This window comes from Manis javanica, chromosome 2, assembly GCF_040802235.1.
Source record: "Manis javanica isolate MJ-LG chromosome 2, MJ_LKY, whole genome shotgun sequence".
In the NCBI taxonomy this organism is placed as follows: Eukaryota; Metazoa; Chordata; class Mammalia; order Pholidota; family Manidae; genus Manis; species Manis javanica.
The window spans coordinates 159,115,392-159,138,290 of record NC_133157.1 but is presented as its reverse complement, the minus strand read 5'-3'; the positions used below and the strand labels follow the sequence as shown (position 1 = coordinate 159,138,290).

Genomic DNA, 22,899 nt, shown 5'->3' with positions numbered 1-22,899 from the left:
CTGAAATTGCAGAAAGTTAATATTAATATTCCCTTGATGGTATTGATAACTTTAGACAGGTGGAAAGAAAACAATGAAAACTTTGGGTCTCATAGGTTGTGTATTTGCATAACACTTTCAGTTATATTTTTTAAAAAAATAACATTTTAGCATATTTTTTTCTTTCCAATAAGAGAGGTACTTTTCTGATCTTATCTCTAATCCTTCCCTTGTGAGCAGCCAGCACAGGGCCTTGAAAATAAGTAGCTCCTGTACTCAAAGTACCCATTCCTGTTTTTCCACTTTTTCCCCAAAACAAAAGATCCTGAATGGGGAGAATTTGTTTTAAGTGACATTCAGGCCCTGTTTGTGGCTGTAATATTAGCATTCTAAATAAGGGACTGTTTAAGGGGCCCCAAACAGGCATTTTTTTCTTTCATTTGATTGATACCGCCCACAGATTTGTTGATTTGAGCATGCTTCACAGGATTTTCACATTGACCAACAAATCCTCCTAACCCTGCTCAGCTGTTAGCCTCACACCTTGCTGGGCCAGTGCGACTCAGTAATAATTGCTTACCAATTGCTTCCTACATAGGATCAGTGCAGATAGAATTTAGGAACCTTATCTTTTATTCCACAAATTGCAATTGAGTAAGTACCATAGCCTGAGAAACTAGTTATATTTTCTGAAATAGTTGAATCATCTTCTAGTAACTCTTTCTAGCCTCAGGTTAGCTTTTTAAACAGCAGTTTTATAAACATGATTATTTTCTACTTTTTGATCCAAAGTAGAATGGCATTTGCTAGAAATTTGTGTAGGTTAGATCTATAGACAAAATGGGGTACATATTCAAATAGGAAAGATGCAGATGATGTTCATCGTATCTTTAAAATATAGTTATATATTGAAAATCTGTAGAAATTAAAAAGCAAAATTATTATTTTTGACTTTCAGTAAAATACACCCCAACACCATATGTACTCTGTAGAACTCATTACTAATTCAGAATGTCTAAAATTGGAATAATGACTTAGTTATTAAAATGTTTCTTAAAGGTCTCAAAGAATTTAAATTGGACCAATTTATATTGTCTTATCTGTTTGCTTGGTTTATTTTACCATTGAATTTGAATTTGTTGCTTTTCAGTTTAGAAAAATAAGATGGTAAAAGAGAAGGGCAGAATGTGCAAGGGTGTGTAACTAGGAACCAGAGCCACATTAAAAATAGGAGTGATTTTTTCTTTTAATGCTTTACTGGTATATTTAAGCAATAAAGAGAAATGACTTTCTTATTAACATTTGGTGCTATTTTTAGTTGCTTTTATAATAAATCTGAAAGGACTCATAATTATTCTTTTTGGACTACATAAGATCTAATGTATTATTTGGCATTGTGACATTGTTAAATCAAAATGAAAAATAATAGGATGTATCTTTTAAAACAATCACATAAAAGGAAGAGATATTTGGTGGTTAGGTGAATGGTTAGTTTTAAGGTTTCTAGGGAAAGAAAAAAGTATTTTATTTTTATACGCAGAAAAACACTCTGGCTCCTTTCCTAAATACCCAAGTGATAACCAGGTTTTCCTTCAACTTTTCTATCTACTTTGAGGCTCAAAAGGACATGGACACTATGAGCCAAAAGTAGAAATTTTGAGAAAGTAATGAAAAAGAGTTAAGAAAATCATTTTTGCATCAACCCCAATTTTGTTAGGAGGACAGGATCATTTTGCCATTAAAAAACAGATTCAATTGCCATTTAAAGCTACGAGGTCAGAATTGGGAATGAGTGCATACCACCCTTCGAAACTGTTTTTGCAGTGCTTACTGAAAAGATAGTTAAGATCAAATACCATGTGCAAATACTGGAATTAGGATTACAGATGTAACTAATATTTCCCAGCATAAATGGGCAACAAAATAATCTGAGCGGCATAAACTTCAGCCTGCTCATTTGGAATAAAGCAAAAGTCATGTAAGAAAGTGCCCTCTGCTCCTCCTCACCAGGGACGTGGAGTCATTCACCATTGGTCCCTGTTGGGTAAAGTTCCATGCTAATACCATGTTACCATGTGGTCTCCATGTTAGGACTACCCAGATTTAAGACTCCATCCAAACAGTGTATCATAGTAGAAGTATTAGATGTTACCCAGTACCTCAGTTCTCTGGCATATAGTATTTTAGTTATGGGTAATGATCACTGAAAACTTCCATCGAGTAATTCAGAAAATTGTACCACCACATGGCACGCTTCTCAAGTTGCTCAGACAAAACCTCCAAGGCTCATGGGCTCTGGTATCCAAGACACACACCTGGCCTGGCACCCCTCTCCCACCTGAGGCATGTGCTTCCTTGTCCTACCCTCCCAAGCCATTCAGAAAGTCAGTGTTTCATAACTTAACTAAATATAAACATAGTGTTGTAGTAGGTGCTTAGCCATAATTCCTGCCTTCAGAGTGCTTATCAATTAATAAAGGAAGCTCTTTGTTGGTAGGGAATGAGTTAATCTTCAACAGCAGTTCTTCTTTGGGGCAAAAGTATTCTGAACTGATGCCACCCTAAATGCACAAAGGATGAAACCACAGACTCTCCAGAGGCATCACAGCACTACAAAGGGACCAAGTCTCCTGTAGTATTCAGGACAAGCATTCTCTAGTAGCTAGTCATTTCACAGGAAGAATAGCCAGTAATAGGATGTCAAGTGATCACGCTAGCATCGCTGATCAGAAAAAAAAAAATCAGGATCCACGGGAGCTGTACAACCAAAAATAAATAAATAAATGCCAAGGGCCCTGAGATGTTTCTAAGGTCACTGCTACACTTAAAGTACACTGGGAATTCTCCTTTACCATTTTATAATAAGTAATTCTTATTTTGCAACGTGACACTGCTCCTCCTTAAAAGGATGAGACATAGATCCTGTGGCTTCAATTATAAATGTAGGAGTTCCTCTGATTTTCTGGAAAAGAACATGCCACATGATAAAAATTAGTAGAGTTAATACAGGCACAGCAGCATCTAACACACATTCTTGTGTATATTCTGAATCTCAGTTAAGTCTGGTCGTAGACTACCAAGCAAGTCCGAGCACCATGTTTCAATAAACAGTGATATGCTGAGGAACTTTGCAGTTTTGATTTTTTAAATATTGTTGGCATTTTAAATGTATGGTTTAAGAGTATTTTGAAATTTCAGAATAAGTATTTTTAAGCCATAGTTTCACTATCAAAAGACAACCAATCTTGCCTCAGTGAATATTTTTATATATTTTTTTTTATTACAGAAACTTCTAAACATATACCAAAATAGGTGGACTAATATAATGAAACCCATAACCTCTCCCAGTTTTAACAGTTATCAAGTCCTAGTTACTCTTGTATCTGTATCCTTACCACATCCATTCCCTGCCTTATGCTGTCCTAGGATTATTTTTCAAAGCCAATCCCTGACATCATGTGATTTCATTTATATATATTTCAGTGTGTACTTAAGACTCCACTAAAATAATTTTTACAATAGAAATAGGTGGTACCTAGTACCTTAGCTATCTCACAAAATTAATAGTAATTTTTTAATGTCACTGAATGCCTAATCAATGGTTACGTTCTTCAGTTTTTAAAATTTTTTATTTTAAATTGTGACAAAATATACATAAGCCCTACCTTCTTAGAAATTTTTAAGTTTACAGTTCAGTAATGTATTTAAAACATTCACACTGTTGTGCAGCCAACCTCCAGAACTCTCTTCATGTTCATGTTGCAAAAGTGGAAGTCTTTGCCCACTGAACACCTCCCTATTCTCTCCCCATGGCAGCACCTGGTGCTGTTCAACTTTCTGTCTCTATGATTCTGACTACTCCAAAAACCTCATATAAGTAGAATCATATACTCCTTGTCTTTTTGTGAGTGGCTTCTTTCATATGTTATAATGTCTTCAAGGTTCATTCATGATGTGTGAGCTTGTCAGAATTTCCTTCCTTTTTTAAGGCTTAATAGTACTCCATTTGATCGTGTATACCATGTGTTGTTTATTCATTCATTCATTCATCAATGGACACTTGAGCTGCTTCTACCTTTTAGCTATTGTGAATAAGGCTGCTGTGAACATGAGTGTACAGATATCTTTGAGACTCTGCTTTCAGTTTGTTTGGGTATATACCCAGAAATAGAATTGCTGGATCACAGCAATTCTATGCCTAATTTTTTGAGGAATACTGTTTTCCATACAGCTGCACCATTTTACATTCCTAACAGTAGTGCACAAGGGTTACAATTTCTCCATATCCTCATCAACATTTGTGATTTTCCACAGTTTTTTTTTATAGTAGCCATCCTAATGGGTGTGAGGTGGTATTTTATTGTGATTTTGATTTGCGTTTCCCTAACTGATATTCAGCATCTTTTCAAGTATCATTGACTGTGTATCTTCTTTGGAGAGATTTCTATTCAAGTCCTTTGCCCATTCTTTAATCAGGTTGTTTATTTTGTTGTTGTTATTGAGTTGTAGTTCTTTATATATTATGCATATTCAGATATATAGGATATAAATATTTTCTCTCATTCCATAAGTTGCCTTTTCACTTTGTTAATTGGGTCCTTTGCACAGAAGTTTTGAGATGTTGCCTAATGTACCTATTTGTTCTTTTGTTTGTGCTTCTGGTATCATCCAGTAAGTCACTGCTAACTCCATTGTCATGATGCTTTCCCCTAAGAATTCTATGGCTTCATTCTTATGTTTACATCTTTGATCCATTTTGAGTTCATTTTTGTACATGGTATAAGATAATGATCCAAATTTATTCTTTTGCATGTGTATATCAGTTTTCCCAGCACCATTTGTTGAAAAGACTATCATTTCCCCATTGAAAGATATTGGTATCCTTGTTGAAAATCATTTGACCATATATATAAATAGTTTATTTCTGGTCTCTGAGTTGTATTCATTAGTCTACATATCTGTCTTTATGCCAGTTACACACTGTTTTGATTACTGTGGCTTTGTAATAAATTTTGAAATCAGGAAGTGTGAGACTCAGCTTTCTTCTTCTTCAAGAGTCTTTTGACTATCTATGGTCCCTTGAGATTTCTTAGGAATTTTAGGATAAATTTTTTCTATTTCTGCAGAAAGTGTCATTGAGAATTTGATAGGAATTTCATTAAATCTGTAAATCACTTGGGGTAGTATTGACATCTTGATATTATGCCTTCTATTCATGAACAAAGAATGTCTTTCCATTTATCTATATCTTCTTTTGATTTCTTTCAGCAACACTTTGTTAAGGTCTTTTGCCTATTTGGTTACATTTATTCCTAAGTATATTATTCCTTTTGATATTGTAAATGGAATTGTGTTCTTAATTTCCTTTCTGGATTATTCATTGTTATTGTATAGAAATGCAACTGACTTTTTTTGTTGATTTTGTATCCTGTAACTGTGCTGAATTCATTTATTAATTCTAAGTTTGTGTGTAATCTTTAGCATTTTCTATATATAAGATCATGCCATCTGTGAACAGAGATCTTTTTACTTCTTTTGGATTTTTCTTTCTTTCTTTTTCTTTTTTTTTTCTTACCTATTTCTATTTGCCTTTATTTCTTTTTCTTTCTTACCTAATTGCTCCTGTTAGGACTTCCAGTACTATGTTAATTGGAAATGGCAAAAGACAGCATCCTTATCTTGTTCCTGATCAGAGAGGAAAAGCATTGACTTTCACTGTTGAGTACAGTGTTACCTGTGGGCTTTTTCATATATAGCTTTTTACTGTGTTGAGATACTTCCTTCTATCTTCTGTTTCTAGTTTATAAAATGTTTCTCTCCAAAGATTTTATATATCTTTTTATAGTTTATTGTATATCTCTTATGGATCTTTTAATCTCTAGATTCTCATTCAGTCTATTTTTTTAACCTTGAGTATTCTGTTGAAGTTATCAGACCATCTGTGCTGTAGAGTTCCTAAGAGTCTGTATTTTCTTGATTTCATCCCTACTGCATTCCTCTGTCATATATTCCTTTTGTCCAGTATTCTTTACAAATTGGTAGCTAGATCCAGAAGCTTAATTAGATTCAGGTTTGATTTATTTTGTTGTTGTTCAATAGTTCATAGATGGGGTATACCTTTCCAGTAAGAGATGCATAATGTCTGGTTGCTGTCATTTTAAAAACTTCAGTATTATGGTTGGACAGTCTCCTTCAGCAATCCTTTATAAGGTGTTCTTACTTATCCTATTTATCCTTTCTTCTTGACTCAAAGATAGTTGATTAGAAAGGAGAAAACTCAAGAGTTTGGTGGGGAGCCTTTAACCATAAGTTCATTCATTCAGCAGAACCAAGTATGTGTAGATCCACTGTCAGAAATAAAAGGATTGACAGTTTTTTTCTGCAAGTAACTTGCCCAGAGCTATTTTTTGGTGGAGCAAAGTTTTGAGATGAACCTAAACCAGTTTCTGAATTTTGAGGTTTTCTCAATATCGCTTCTCCTTGGATAGGTCTCCAGTATTACTGTACATCCTTGATTAAAGCTTCCTGGTCACCTCTAATTAATAGACAGGTATCCTCAGTGGCTCATGCTGAGTAACCCAACAAGTTGCCACATTCCTTTATTATCTTTTCAACAGCATAATGAATTTCAGTTTCCCAGCCATAGTTTCAATTCAGTGAAATAATGTGATTAATCTATAGGTGTGCTTGATGCTTGGTAGCTAACTTGAGAGAGAAATTGAACTATCTTCCTTGAGGCTTGAGTCTAGCCAGAGGCATATTTCTCTACAGGTAGTTTTATTCTAAATATCAGTATAAGAATAATATTTAACAGAAGTTAAATATTGTACAATCTTGACTTGGAAGTAATTAACTATTCACATTAGGAAAAGAATGCTTTGTTTGCATCAGGTTGCTAAGGAATGGAATACCTCTTGCCCTGGTAATCAGTCAGATGACTCAGAGTTGCTACTTGTAGATGAATAATACTTAAAGACCTCACTTTTTCTTCTTATAATACTGGTAATTTTATACTATGTTGATATCCTTAAAACACTCCCAAAAATTTGTCCTTGTTTGTCCCAAACCAGTCCTCTCTAAAATGTCATTCCTGAAAATCCTGAAGTACAGCATCATTTTGTGAGCACTGAAAATTTGAGGAACTGTACATTAGAGGTACTAAATTTGGAATGTACCTCAATAATTACTGTCTATTGACATATATTACTACCAGCCATTTGTTGATAAACTTGGGCAGGATCGAGATTTCGCCAAGACCTGTACTCGTAAGTCATTTATTAATTGATGGTCAGCAATGGATTTGGATTGTGCTTAAGGACCTATTCAGAAAGTCTTACCTTTTAATGATTAAGTGGTACAGGTTAACTAGTATTTGAGACTAACTCAAGGTGATAGGACTGCTTGGCTATGCAAAAGATTGATTTTTTTTTTTAAAGAGCATTTCTAGATTTCAACTGTATTGGTACAGTGTCTGGATCCTATCTAAATGACAATACTTCCCACCAGTTTCTACATCTTCAAAGTATGGAAATAATCTTTTGCTGGTTGTCTAGAGTTGGGTCATTTCACCTAGTGATAAGAATCAGCTCAGCACTGAGAAGCTTTGTTAGCATCTTTTGGAGAACAAATGGCAGCCCCTCCTGGGAGGAGTAACGCTTCACACTCCTTTTAGATTCCATGCAGAGAGAAACTTAAAAACCTGGTCTTTAAAACATAGTCATCTTAAAAACATGGTCATCTCAAAAATACTGGCATGAGGAATTTGGGTTTCTCTTATCTTTAAATGGCCTGAACTTCACATAAAATTTGAATGCAGAATGTTAATGCATCTTTTTGTAGCTGGGACATGGAGTCCCATGTCTGGATTGTCCTATAGCTATTGTAGTAGTAAGAGTAATAGTAGAAATAGCACCACCACCACCATTCTAAGAATGGACTGCCCTTTAGGCAGAAACAAATCAATCAGGCAACAATAGCAGCTGTTACTACTTGTCAGGCACTGTGTTCAGAGCTTTAACTGTATTACCGAATTAAAACTTTAAAACAAACCAGTTTCATTCCCACTTTACTGATGAGGGTCCTGAGGCCCCAGCGTTATGTAGCTTAACTTTCCTACCACTTAGCTAGTAAATGGCAAAGTCAAGATTCCATTCTAAGCTCAGGGTCTGCAAAGCTTGGGTATGACCACTGTAAGAGTGCGCATCTCTGGCGTTCTTCTGCCCTGGATGCAAGAGTTCTTTGCCTGAAGGTCATGAACACAGTTATTTTAGAAGAGAGTCCTTGAACTGCTGTGCCATGGAATGAGAGTGCCCCAGCCAATGTCTTCTGTTAGGACTAGTGTTAGACCTCGTTCAGTCAAGAGGTGAGTTGGGTGGCTTTGTGTTAAGTTCTGTATATTAGGCACTTTCCATACTTCTCATCCTAACAGAATTCCTAGACTGAAGTGTAGAAGCATATGGACATCCTGCTGGAGCAACAGTGTCTTCATCTGGTGGTTGAGTCTAATTGAATCAAATTTCTGAATTGCTATGGATTGTGCTTACTAAAAACTGCATTTTTAATGACCTTTAAAATTTTTCAAATGTCCTGGCTCATTTGTGAAACAAGACAGCACAAGGCCATAGCCCAGTTTTCTAATGTTCCAGTACCCATGTATATTTATAGACCCCCTTTTATTTACTTTATACCAAATTATTGATTTTCAACAAGTCAATTCAAGACTAACAGACATAAAGCTCTCTAGAAGCTGAATTGAATGGCATTTCAGCATTTCTATGCACTGATTTTTTCTAGAATTTGTTTTTTCTTTTTTAAACATTTAAACATTAAACATTAAATTTAAACATTTTCATGGCATGGAGATTTAGTATAACAGCAATAATCAGCCTGAAAAAAAAATCAGGAAACAGGAAAAGAGTGATCATGGGCAGGGGATGATGCTGGTGATATCAGCATAGGATGACAGTGAACAGTTCTGTGTTGGAGAAACAGGAGAAAAGGATCTGGAGGCAATGTGATAATTAAAGATCATCTGATAGAAGATGAAAGCAAAACAATTGTTTTAGGCCTGGATCTGTATTCAGCAGATTTCATTGTTATTTAATTTGCCTACATAACGTTGCTTTCTGCTCAATAGAAAGTCTTTGATTTAATATACCAACAGCCAGGAGCAGCCTAGCACTGCAACAAGTTCCTTCACTTTGCTCTCAGGACTTTAAGCAGACATTTGCAATTTAATAGCATATCAAAATAATATAAGAGCAGGGTTAAGTTCCATTCCCGTGTGTGTGTGTGTGTGTGTGTGTGTGTGTGTGTGTGTGTGTGTGTGTGTGTGTCTGTGGTGGATGCTGTTTTGTTTTGTTAAGGAACAGCTTGAGAATGAAGTCTCCACAAGTAGCATTTCCTGAGGATAAGAGCAATAGTAAATTTATGCTGATTATGCCTTAAATAAGAAAAATGATAAAGCATTTGATTGTGTTTTCTCTTTTTGAGTCTCTTCTCTGGACTACTCAGTTTTTACTGCGGGGTGCAGAACCTGGCGGAAGTGAGTCAGGGAGGGGACCGGACTGAGGAGGGGCTGAGAAGCGCTGCGCGGGGAGCAGCATGGGAGCGTGCAGGCCCGGCCAGGAACCTCAGTGGGCTCATGCGGGCAACCAGTGGAGACTCATGGTTTGCCCCAGTTTCCCTGAAGGTCTTTAGTGGGAACTTCCATTAGAGCCACTTCACTTTTATTTTAAGCCTCTCTCCAGTCATCTTTTGAAACAAGTATTTTGTGTCTTAAATAAAGGTCACATGTTAAGAAGATAAGCAAGAGTCAGACATTTATGGGGCTTTCGTACTTGTTGAAGTATTTATGTTTCCTAAAAAAGATGGGATAATAGAATGGGCATAATGAGACCCTGGGCAGAGAGCCCATGGGAGGGAGACTACTGCAGATACCCACAAAGGAGACACACAGCTGGGGTGGAAGAAGGGCTAGTGACCAAAAGGGAGGCATGAAGCCCGGGCCCTGGTGACAGGATGTCATGGCTGATTCGATGTGGGCATAATGAGAGGCTGTTTAGAAGTACCACACTTCAGGGCTGGTAGGGTGCCATTCTCCTAAAGAAGGTTAAGTTTCCAGGGGACTGCAATGCGTCCAACCTGCAGGAAGTTGAGTTTCATGTGCGTCAGGGCACACCCAAGCGGAAGTGACCAATAGGTAATTGATATGTGGACCTATAGTTGAGATCTAAGATAAAATAGAGGGGAGTGGGGTAGTGCTTGAAGCTATGAATGTGTTGGGGTCTGTAAGGCAGTGTGAATAAAATGAGGAATGGCTGAAAACAATCCTAGGGACCAGCATCATTTAAAGGGTAGGTGATGGGTAGCAGATTCTAGGAAGATGCCTAGAAAAGATGGATGATCGGACAGACACCAGAGAAGGAGAAATGTCACGGAGAGATTTGGATGACAGGGGCAAATGCCACAGAGGATCAAGTTCAGGAAAGAATGGAAACATTTGGCAACAAGGTTTACTTAGAATGGGATGTGTCTCTGAAGTGGAGACAGAGTTCTAAAGTTTTCAAAAGTGATAACAAAAAAATGGTTTTAAAAGCAACCATTTCATAACCGCGGCTTTGGAGTTTGTTATTGCAAAGCACACGAAAAGTAAAATTCAGCCAAACGCATAGTGATTTTAATGTCTCAGTTTTGGCCTAAAAAATGTGTTTTTTCTTTCTTCCTCTATAAATATGCCAAAATAAGCCATAAAGCTATGACTAATTTATTAACTGTTCGGTGTTAGTTTTTGCCACATTTGACTTGTATCTGCCATATTTGAAAATTTTGAGGGTATTAAAGATTATTATAATGGAAAAATAAAATCTAAGCTTGCTATGAGAAGAACTCCAGTTGCAAGAATATGTAAGCAAATCCATATGAACAGAGTTATCTACCTGCTCTTCTGCTAGTTCCCTCTTAGGTGAAATGGTTGTGCACCCGCCAGGCTGTTACCTTGAGCAAATCACACTATTGCAACTCAGTTATCCTGTCTCTAACATAAAAAAATAGGTGTACTATTTTTTTCAAGTACTCTACTTTTCAAACCGCAGACCACAATGGATTCATGAGCTTTGAGAAGGGAAATATAGAGTATGCTCCACGCAGTGAGGAAAGTTGTTTTGACAAATTCAGGTGTGTGTGTGTGTGTGTGAGAGAGAGAGAGGGGAGTGGGGGGGGGAGAGAGAGAGAGGGATTACTAGATCCTAATGTAAAATATATTTTTTTACTGTGGATTGTGGTTTAAAAAATGTTTGAGAAACACTGCTTTCAATGAGAGACCCTTCCTATCCTAAAATTCTCTCATTCCAGTGAACTATCACACTATTCTTTTGATGTAGTAAATGTTTCCTAACAATTCCTTGGAGTGGCAGGTATAAAAACTGTTAAGGGATGACAGCTAATAACAAAAGGGAAAAACATTTAAAGGTAAATAAGGCCAACATCTGTGTTGTATTTGACCACAAGACTGAACAAGCCTTTAAAATTTATTAGTATGCCGAGTAGCAAGTCATTACTGTAATTTATGAAGTAAAGTTAAAGTGTGCTGTATATTAACAAACAATGGAGTAATTCTTTTGATGGTGGTATAAATAGGCAACCATCTCAAGGAGAAATAATACTTTTTCAGAAGTTACAATACCATGGCACATAAATTCCAGAATTGGGAATTAAATAATGTGGTAAGTCTCTTCTGCCTTGCCACATAAAAAGATTCATTGACATGGTTATGAGACAAGTCAGTGTATTTTTATTGGCCTGAACTAGAGGGAGTAAACACCTTAGTCAGGTGTTTTGTTTTAGAAACAGCTGTTTGAACTTCCCCTACTGGTTAACTCAGCTCTAGGATGTATTTGAACATTTGCTTTTTCCAGCATGCCTACTGATACTTAGACTCCAAGTGACTGAGCATTTCCTATAAAACCAGGATTCAGTGAGAATTTTTCTCTATTATTTGTAAATTGTTTTTAGTTCTTCTACAACCTATGGAATTTCAGAGATTTTAGGTGGCATTAAACAAGGAAAATTTAAGAACACAAAGGAGCATGAATCTTCATAGAGGAAATTTGGAGGAAATGTTTTCATTCGTCCCTCCCTGAGCAGCTCTTGGACTCTCGGCTGGCCTCTGTGTCTTCCTTTCCTCTCTGTCTTTCTGTAAACCCTACGGTGTTTGCTTTGCCTCTTTACCAACATAATCCCCCACTTTGGGCAACACTGTTCTGTGCCTCCCCTTCCCACTGCTGGTCAGCTGGCAGAGAAGGCCTAGGCAGGAGAGGAACGGACACCAGCAATGCCTCCTGCCATACTTTCTCAAACCCTCCTTTGTTCCTCCTTTGGCACTCCTGGAAGGTAGACTACCCTCAGTGTGGGCAGAGTGTGGGCGGAGCCAGTGGGGTGGGCAGGACTGGGGCAGTCTTGACTCCGCCTTCCTATGCACAGGTGACTGGCCTGTGACCAGCACTGGATGAGTCTCCACACCATCCCTACAGATTAAGAAACGAGAATGTTTTTATTTTGTGTGAGAACAGCGCATTTGCCAACTAGCCATCTGATGTATTAGAAGAACAAACTAAGGCTTCAGGAAGTAAGGACACCAAAGTAGGAGAGCAAAGGTAGGACCTGGCCTTAGGGTCTAGGGCTTTCTAGCAGCACTTCTGCTTCCCAAAGCCCATGAGGATATGGGCTTGGGGCAAATACCCGATGGCATGATAGATTGTAGGTACAGGGAGAGTGGGCAAGACACAGCAAGCCTTGAGCTTTAGAATGAAATGCGTCCAGAAGACAGTACAGAAAACATACAAGGTTTATGTTGGACAGTGTCAGATAGAATCTTACCTTCTCTGTGTTAAGTTGTCAAATATAAAATGTGACACACACAGTCCACCCCAGCCAGGTGTGTGGCCTATGTGAAAGCATAGGTTCTCTCATTATAATTTTCCTGGGTAAGTGATAATGAAGGTAGTTCTCTACTTATTCCAAAGTTTTACTTTGATAATAAAATAGTATATCAGAAATTATTGTTCTTTGGAAAAATTTAAAAAGCCATACATGTAAAAGCTGATTTTGTTATTAGACTACCAAAAAACTTTCAAAAACTCACATTCTGGTGTACTTTACAGCCTTGTATACTATGGGAATTGTCTTCACCAATTTTATACAAGGTCTTCACCATGAACCATTTGCCTCCTGGGTGTTATTTTATAAATACTGTAATCCCATAAAAACTGCTAATACCTCCATAGCCCACCAAGTTTGTCTCAGTGCCAGTAGATGTCATCAGGATATGGATTGTGTGGGACAGACTGACTGACTGCTTATCGCTAGTGTCCAAGGCATGAAGCAGTGGATATAGACCACTGTATACCTCAGAATGCTGGTTCTCCCTTCTGAGTATTGTACTGGCTGTTTGGTGACTGCCTTGTGTCAAGAATGTCAAGATGAGCTGCGCTTGGTGCCAGGTGGTCACAGGGGCCGTCACTTCCTACTTTTAGGTATACTCCAAATCGGTAGACAGAATAAATAAAAAATAATGATAGTTTTCATCTGGAGTAAAATTAGTATTTATTACCCTTCTGTAATCCATCTGTATTGTATCTGTTTTGTGATGTTTGTGGCACTGCTTTTAGACACTCCTCCTTGGATGGTGAGGTAACATAAACAATGTCTTTCCCACTCACTGAATTTCTTGCTCCTGAAACAGACATTCGAAGCTGAATTACCTCTACTTTATATTTTTTGTTATACTTTAAGCAGCAAGTTATTTTTTCATTATGTAAAGTACCAACAACATTTGGGACTCTTTATAATTGAAGGCACTGAAGTTTACAGAGTGAATCATGCACACCAGAAGCAGCTAGAGAACACGCCTCCCAATGAGTCTCTTGCTTTTGGCCTTTCCTGAAGCCACCTCCCTCGTAATGTGACAGTGTATTTCAACCTGCAGTATGTATGTTCTTGACCTGTAAAATTCTTCTTTTAGGATCCACCTACTTCAGTGTCCCTTGGACTTCGAATGGAAGAAATGATTTTCAACTTAGCAGACACACATCTATTTTTTAATGACTTAGAAGTAAGTTCTAACTATTTTATACACACTTCATGTTGCATGTCTAAAAATAGGTGATTGGTCTTAAAAGACCAATGGGATTATGCTTTGAATATATAACTGGAATAAGGAGATAAATTAAATACCCTCACCTTCGTGGTATTTCTATTTTGCGTTATTTGTTTTAAAGTTAAGATGCACATGATCATTGATAAGGATTCCATTCTGGTGTCAAGAATCTTAAATATTAAACTGTTGATTACTAGAAGCTATAGATATCTTAGTCACATAATCTCTATTGAGATGGATTACTTTAGAATCTAACAGATACTTACAATATGCTGTCCTTGTCAGACCCTTATCATACTAGGTCAGATGCTTTTCTTTCTGGCTGTGTTTGTATAACATTTTAGTCAGGCCTCTGCTCTTTGGGCTGATACGATTTCTTATGCAAACTGCTGTTGATTTTATTTGCCCATTATAATTTGGGAAACTTCCGTAGGTCAGCAAGTTCGATGTGTTATGAGTACTGATGAACACGACGATCTTGGCTAGTAGCATTCTTACTAATGAAAGAATATTGTTTCCCATATCTTCATTATGAGAAAACATGACTGTAACTGCATGTCACTGTCTTCTTAATAGAGACAGTTATTTATTTAAATCCTTTTTTTAAGCAAAATTGTGGTAGGGCTGCCAACAGGCATTAATCATCAAGTTTTTGTTTTGTTGGATTTTATAAATGTATGTTATTCCAGACAAAAGAATCTGAAAGATTCAACTAGAACTTTTACTGTTCAAAGTTAATTGGTAGCAATTGGCCTTTAAATATTTTCTGGTGTTTCTCTTTTCAAAATCAAGTAAGACGTGTCTTATTTAATAGATGAACCAACATGATTTGGAAAATGCCACTGTGTGACAGAACTTAAGTGTGGTTTGTTCATCAACTGCCCTGTATTTTGATTTTTTTTTCATCTGCCGTGAAACTACTCACAGACTAATTGGCAACTTCCACTGCAATAAAATTATTTAAATGTACTTCATTTTTTTTTCTTTTTTTTTTTTTTTACCATTGCTTAGTGATTTATTTTTACACTTAAGGTAAAATACAATTTTTTTTTTGCATTTTAAAGTGTTTGTTTTCCTTAAGGGAATTATATGTAAGGCATTACTATTTTTTAAAATAGAAATATTCCAAGTGAGTAACAAAATCAGAATTGCCTGTAGAAAGGCTTAATAATCATCTTATTTTCAAAGCTGTTTCTGATTTATGGTTGTGATTCACTTCATAAGAGAACAGCACAAAAAATTCCATATTTTACTTGTATGTTGAAATTCTTACCCTGAGTTTCCATTTGTTTCTAATGATATAGACTCGGCTGGTATTTTTGTCTTGGGCACAACCTTGTTACTCTCATGATGTTAATAGGTGTTAATGGCACCCATCAAGAAGAAATCAGCAGTAATTTGCTTTTGCTTTTAAGCTATACCTTCTTAAAAATGCCAGAGCTTGTCTACATAGTGCCAGGACTATGTGGTGAAAAGTGAGAAGTTAGGCAAAGTAGTAACTTGGTATAGTATAGACCAAAAAACTTGGTTTTGAGGCAATGCAGATGCATTTTTGTTTACTGACATTATTCACACTGAACTGTACATAGTGTCTGAAATAGTACTCAAATAAATATATTCAAAGTATATTAAAAGTTCTAAGTTAGGGATGTAAGGGATGTAGTTTTTCCATAAGCCCAAGTTTAAAAAAAGAAGAATAGGAGTCTACCCAGTTACTGAAATACCTGATTCTGTTCTTGGCATAAGGACTCTTTTTTATAAGAAAAGTAGAAAAAAAGAATGAGGTATAATTCCTCCAAGTATAAAACTCCATAGTGGAAAAATTACCTCATCTTGTAACCTTGCAAAAGTGAATATTAAGTTATTTTACTTGAGAATAAATAATACAAAGTTCTCAGCAAAAGTATAAATGAAAGATGCATTTAGCCTCTGTCTTTGGAAATTGTCACGTGTCCTAGATTTGCACATTTTAAAAATAAATTCATTCTTGTAATTATTACAATCTTTCATTTTATACTCTTGTAATTCAGCAAACCTGAGACTGGTTGTTGCAAATATTAGTTTCTTTCAAAATAAAAAGCAAAGCAAGCTTGTTTCTTGGGAAAAATAGCTACATTAGCTTAATACTCCTAAGGAAACCAGAATTATCTCATCAAGCAGAAATGATGTGGTAATGCCTGATTTCACACTCCAATTAGCAATGTTCTGTGGTAAGGGACATGAATATTTTAATATATTTATATTACATGTTTTTCGCTTCTTAAGATCTGTGGTACAAGTAATTTCAAGGAGATTAACAATCCATTGGTTAGCTTGTAGTGTGATTTCTGAAGTCTAATTGTTGACATTTGGCCTCGTTTTCTTTTAAAATTTTAACTTTTTGCCAGCTAACCCTTATATAATTTGGTTAGTTCACAGCTTTAGCTTATAAGAAATTCTGAATACTGAAATTCTGAATACTGAATACCATGTGAGGGGCTTCTAGGAACAATTCTTGTGTTATCAAAGTATTTGTTTAAAATGATGATTGGATCTTTAGAAAATCTAGGATATGATTTAAAAGTAACTTAGAACTATCTTCATTGTATTTTAAAGAATAAAACAATTAACCATTTTTAGTTTAAAAAGTTTTATTTATCATCTCACTTGATGACAATTTTTAATAGAAGCAATCACAACTTAAATGAATTCTGTCAACACCCCAGGAAAAAAATAAACCTTGTGTTTTTGTACCATTAAAAATGTTTGACATGTTAGGGCACATGAGTGACAAGGAGGTATAATTAACAAAGGAAATAGTATTTTCCCCCACCAGAGCAGGGTTTGGATGTTAGTTCCGTAGTGTAGTCCTGGCCTTCCTATTTCTAAATCTGACTAACGTCCTGCATATCATTTTACCAAAAGGTCTCTGCGTGCAATATGATGATGCTTATGTGGAAGTCATTTTTTATGAATGACAGTATGGGACCAGTTTTTTCAGCTTCTTTAGTAAAGTGACTCCTTCTGACTGAATGGAGAAGGAGTTCTTTCTGTTGGATTTTACTGAAAGGCAATCTGCAAAGAGAGTGAGGACAGGCCTTCAGTATATGATGATGTTTCCGTTTCACTTGCCGTTGGTCAGTTTGCCTGCTAGATTTTTCCACAATTAAAGAAAAATATTTTATCAAGATAGATAGAAGTCTACATAAACATAAAGCATAAGCTTCAGTTGAATTTTCTCTTCTGTCTGGTGTTAAGTAATATCATTTTGCTGGCGTTACAGTTGCTGTGCTGACCTGTGTTGTTGACAGTGGTGGCTACACTCCAACCCCTGGAGTGATGGGGGCTGGGAGGTAGCAGAAGCCCACCTTGTTTTCTGTGAGGCACAGACTGCATGTGTTGTGCACAGTGCAATCACCTAGTTAAGTGTGAAGCTGCATTGTACCTCGGCTCATCAGTCTCCAAGTGCATTGGTTAATTGGGACAGACCTGAGGATTCTCTGGTGTCAGGATTTACAATGTGAATACTGCCGCCCTTTCTTAGGCCTTTGATATGTAGACTCCTGATCCAGGGGGCGTTTAGCACCTGCTCTTGTAGCCCCTTGTTTTCACCTTTCCTATTAATAAAAGTTCTGGGTCAAAAGGTTACACTCTCAGCAGAGCCTGAGTTTAATGAGTCAAAGGCCAAGGAAAGGATCTGTGGGCAGTCTCTAAGCAATGCCATAATTTAAAGAAAGTAATGATTTTTCTTATAAAGCGAAGACAGTAGTTTGCCTCCCCAGCTCCCCCCACACCCCTGTTTTAATAAAGTCTTTAAATTTGCTATATTTTATTACTCCAAAATTTAGGTTATCATCTGTTAATTATTTTACTGTATCTTGTTTATAAATTTATTTTTAGCTAGGAAAAAAATCATTCTTCAAAATATCAGTTATGCCAGTGCTAAGAAGCTTCAATTCCAAGTGTGGGATGCATAATGACCTAATGCTCATGCTTGCAAACTTGTAAATGTTGTAAACTAATTCAGAAGTTGATTGAGTTGAAAAATATAATTCATCCAGACAGTGCTTTATCTCTATAAATAAACAGAAGCAACTCTGATTCCCAAAGTCCAGCTCTTGTGTGGCTGCTAGAAGCTCTTGTTCTCTTCTACTAGAAGAGGGGTCCATAGGTGCTCATAAAGAAGATGCTTCAGGAAGAGCTGTAGCTCTTTTCTGTTCTCAGTCCCTTCAACAGTCAAGGATAGTTTTATGAAGGTGTGAGGGTGTATTAGGTCAACTACATTTCAAACATTAGTGTACTCATGTACATATACACATATATGCCACTTGCCATGTTCAGGTTTGTGCATCCTTCATAAAGCACAGAACCTTGCCTTATACATGTTGACCATGAAGTGAGTATTTGTTAGATTGAAATCTTAGAAAGGGAGAGCAATTTCTTTCCTTTCTCATGGGAGACAGTGGAGTTGACTTGCCTATGTTTTAAGGTAAATTGCTTGGCCTTGTCCCTTTCCTTAGTTAAGAAGAGTAACATTCAAACCCTCAGTTTAGGAAGCACAATAAGTTCTTCAAGCAACAAACGATAATTAGACATAATAAATGTGAATTGAATTTTACTATATTGTAATTGATGGCCAAAAAGAAGCAACCTTATTTTCGCCATTAATATTACTATTGAATAATTTTAAGTGTTTTTCCTATTTCACTATTTCTTACAAGATTCTATCGTTTTTATTTTATCTGAAATAAAAAATAGAAATATAAAAATATATTTAAAGACTTCCTTAATTCTGTTGTTCATCAGAAAGTTAGGAGTCAAAGTATATACTATTTAACATAATAAAATATATTTACCTTATGCCAACAGTCAACATCACTCTTATCAGTAAAGTAATAGAAGCAAATTGTCAATACAAAGGGAAACAAAATATGAATACCTTCTTTCAGCTCTATTATCAACATCATTCCAGGGATTTGGGGTGGCACAATAAAACCTAAGTTGTATAATTAATAAAATAAAAGATTTCAATGTTTGATTTTTGCAGATTTGAAATAAATAGAAAACTGAAGACAATCTGAGATAGTCTTTTAATTTACACTAGGCTTCCAAAAAGTGAAGGATTACAGAATCACATTTTAAAAATCAATAATCTTTTTATATGACAGCCAGACATATAGAAATTTTTATTAAATTATAATTTTAAAATAGCAGTAACTATAGCACACACACACACACACACACAAAATCAAAACAGGAAAGATAAGAAGTAACCTATATATTTGTAGGAAATAAATGAATAAAATTCTGACAACTTACTGACAGATCTAAAGGAAGATTTGAATGAAAGATTTCTTCCTTTTCTGTTTTGTAATATGACCAATTTGTTTTAAGGTCCATATGAAAGGATAAGCAGACAAAATGAGCATCTAGCTCTACCAAATATTAAATGTTTTATGATTCTGCAATGATATGAAGATTTACGTTGGCCTAATGTTGACATTGGACTAACAACTCTGGGAAGAGATAGCTCAGACACAGATCCAACTTGTAGAAAAATTTGTGTGTTAAATAAAACCAAACAAATTAACAGTGAAGAATGGATTATTCAACTTGTATGCAGAAGTTGGTCAATTAAAAAGTTAAAATATAAAAGACTCAAACACAAGGAGAAAATGCAGGTAGATGGAAAGGAGATCTACTTCTTTGCTTCTGGGAAGTAAGTTTTTAGATAGTCATTTGTCCATAAGCATCAAGAACCTAAAAAAAAGGTTGATGCCATTTGTACTAATTATATACATATAGGAATTTTTAAAATAAAAGCAAATGCCCATGGTAATAAACATTTCTAAATTATGGAATTCTGATCATGTTTTGTTTCTTGACCTGGGTGCTGGTTACATGAGTATGTTTCATTTATGAAAACTGATCGAGAGCTAATATGTTTTTCAATAAAAAGTTAACTTTTAAAAAGTAGTATTAGGGGGAATGTATACACACATATAGTTTGCTCTCAATTCTGTTAAAAAAAAAAGTGTATGTCCTATGCATAAATATTCAACTGCTATTTTTCTAACACTGTACATGGCCCATAGAAAGCACCCAGTATCTATTCACTGAATAATAAATAAATGGAAAAACAAAAATTATATGAAAAGATAAACTCTAGAATTTTAATATTGGTTGTATCTGAGATTTGGGGTTTTATTATTTTCTTATTTGTATTTTTCTATATATTCCAAATTCTCTGTGTTTCTTTTGTAATCAGGGAAGAAAGCAAATGCTATTTTTGAAAGTCATAGATAATATTAAAGGACAAAGCTATTTTTAACCAATAAAATAAGTAATATTTCAACTCATTAAGAAAAACAAAGACATAGCTCAAAAGAGATATGACAGACAATTCATAAAAGTGTTCAAACTGTCAATATACATAAAGAAAGGAAAAATATTGGATTTCACTTCTAGTTACCAGAAATGTGAAAGAGTAAGTATTCAGCCTCTTGCCCACTAAGTTAGCAGATTTAAAATTGGTAATATGGCCTGCAATGTAGTAAGATGAACATTTGCTTACATTGGTGGTAAGAATATAAATTGGTACAAGTTTTCAGAAAAGCAGTCTGGTAATATGTGTTCAGAGCTTTAATGTACTGATCCACTTAAGCTTCTATTCTTTTACTCAGAAATTCCACTTTTAGTTTCTATTCTAAGAAAAAAGCTGTAGACAGATAAGTGATATAATAGTAATAAGCATTCACTGAACACTTGTCCTAAGTGCTTTATATACATTATTCCACTTAATGCCCTGACATTCTCTGATAGAAGCACATTATTATCTACATGTTTTGGAGGAGCCAAGCAAAGCTTAGCATTCTTAGAATAAAACTTAGGTCACACAGCTACTGAGAGGCAGAATCTAACACAGGTTGACGTTTTCTTAGCAGTCTACACAATCCCATGCTAGATCTGCCACATGGTATTTTTTGCCACAGAAATACAGAAATATTTTAAATACCTAAAAATGGATTAACCAATTAATGAAAAAATAATTGTAGTACTTCCTCACTGAAAATTCTTTTTAAGACTTTTAACATTCATATAGGGGAAACATTCATGGTCCATTTCAAGTTTTAAAACATAAGCTATATGATACAGTGTAGCCTTAATGTTAAAATTTATGGCATAATATCTGAAAAGGCTATGTATTGTATGATTCCAACTATTTGACATTCTGAAAAAAAGCAAAACTATGGAGACAATGAAAAGATCAGTGCTTGCCAGGGGTTGGGGAGGAGAGAGGGGGAATAGATGGAGCCCAGAGGACTACTGGGGCAGTGAAAATATTCTGTGTGATGCTATAGTAGATACATATCATTATACATTTGTCGAGAACCATAGACTGCCCACCATCAAGGGTGAATGTTAGTGCAAACTGTGGACTTTGGGTGATGACAATGTGTCACTGTAGTTTCTTTGACTGTAATGAATCTATCGCTCTGGTGTGAGATGTGGATAGTAGGGGAGGTTAGGTATACATGGGATAAGGGACATATGGGAAATCTCTACCTTCTGCCCAATATTACTGTGAACCTGATGTTTACCTAAACAATGATGTTTACTTTTTAAAAGTATGTGTATATTAAAAGAAAACTAAAGGGAAATGTATTTTTAAAAGCTACTATGATATAACTTCAAGTTTAAAAACAAGTATACAAAATGAATGATACTATATGATCCTGATTTTAGCATCTATAACATGCTAAAAAAACAACTAGAGGTAAACATATTAAGAGGCTGCCAGAGCATTTTGTAATCTCTTTATACCTGTTGCTACTGTGCTTCATTAAATAGTAATAAATATTTATTGAGTAACTATTAAGTACCAGGCACAGTTCTAGATGCTAAGGATACAGTGATGATTTGGTCAAGGTTATTCTCCTCATGGAGTTGGCACTCTGGAAAGGAAGTAGGAACTAAACATGAGGCAAATAAAATAAGTTCAGGTAGAGGAAAGTGCTGTGAAGAAAATCAAACAGTAATTGGATAAGGGATGGTTCAGAGTGGAGCATCTTTAGCTGACATGCTCAGGAAGAGGTTTTTCTGAAGAGAGGACACTTGTGAAGAAACCAGAATGTTGGAAGGGAAGCAGCTGCAACCGCAGGAAATCATTCTGGAGGGGGAATGGCAAGTGCAAAGGCCCTGTGGTAGGAATGTGTTTCACTTATTCAAGAAATAGACAAGAAGATCAATGTGGCTGGAACAGAGTGAACCAGGAAACAGTGACAGAGTCCATATCAGGAAGGGCCTTGTAGACTGTGGTAATGACATTGGGTCATTTTTGGAATTGCAGTGGGAAGCCATTAGAGAGTTTAAAGCATGGACATTATAGTAGCATTTACACTTTTAAAAGACTGTTCTGGTTATCATATGAGGAATGGGGCAAGAGGGGAACCAATCAGGTCATTAGGAGATTGTTGCAGCCAGCCAGGGAGCTTGGGGCTGAGGCTGCAGCCATTCTATGCATGGTGAGAAGTTGCAGGATGTGCGGTATAATTTGGTGGAAGCACTGGGAGGATTTGCTGATAGGTCAGATGTGGGAGGAAAAGAGAAGCAGAATCAAGGATAGCCACAAGGTGTGGACCTGGCAACTGGATGAATGGTCACATTACCTGGGATGAGGAAGAGGGGTTTGTGGGGACAAGGCAGGAGGAGGAGTTGTACTCAAATATTCTGCATTGGGCATATTAGGTTTGAAATATGTATTCAACATCTAACTCAAGAGATTA

At 36.0% G+C, this 22,899-nt stretch overlaps 1 protein-coding gene across 8 annotated transcripts in view; it reads left to right on the top strand.

Annotated features, from left to right (window-relative positions):
• Positions 1-22,899, top strand: part of EYA1 (EYA transcriptional coactivator and phosphatase 1) — a 350,015-nt gene that overhangs the window by 290,356 nt on the left and 36,760 nt on the right. For all 8 annotated transcript variants that reach the window (XM_073229681.1, XM_073229679.1, XM_073229677.1 and 5 more), the window contains one exon: positions 14,000-14,089. In XM_073229681.1, the coding sequence (XP_073085782.1) occupies positions 14,000-14,089 (90 nt within the window). The remainder of the gene's footprint in view (positions 1-13,999; positions 14,090-22,899) is intronic.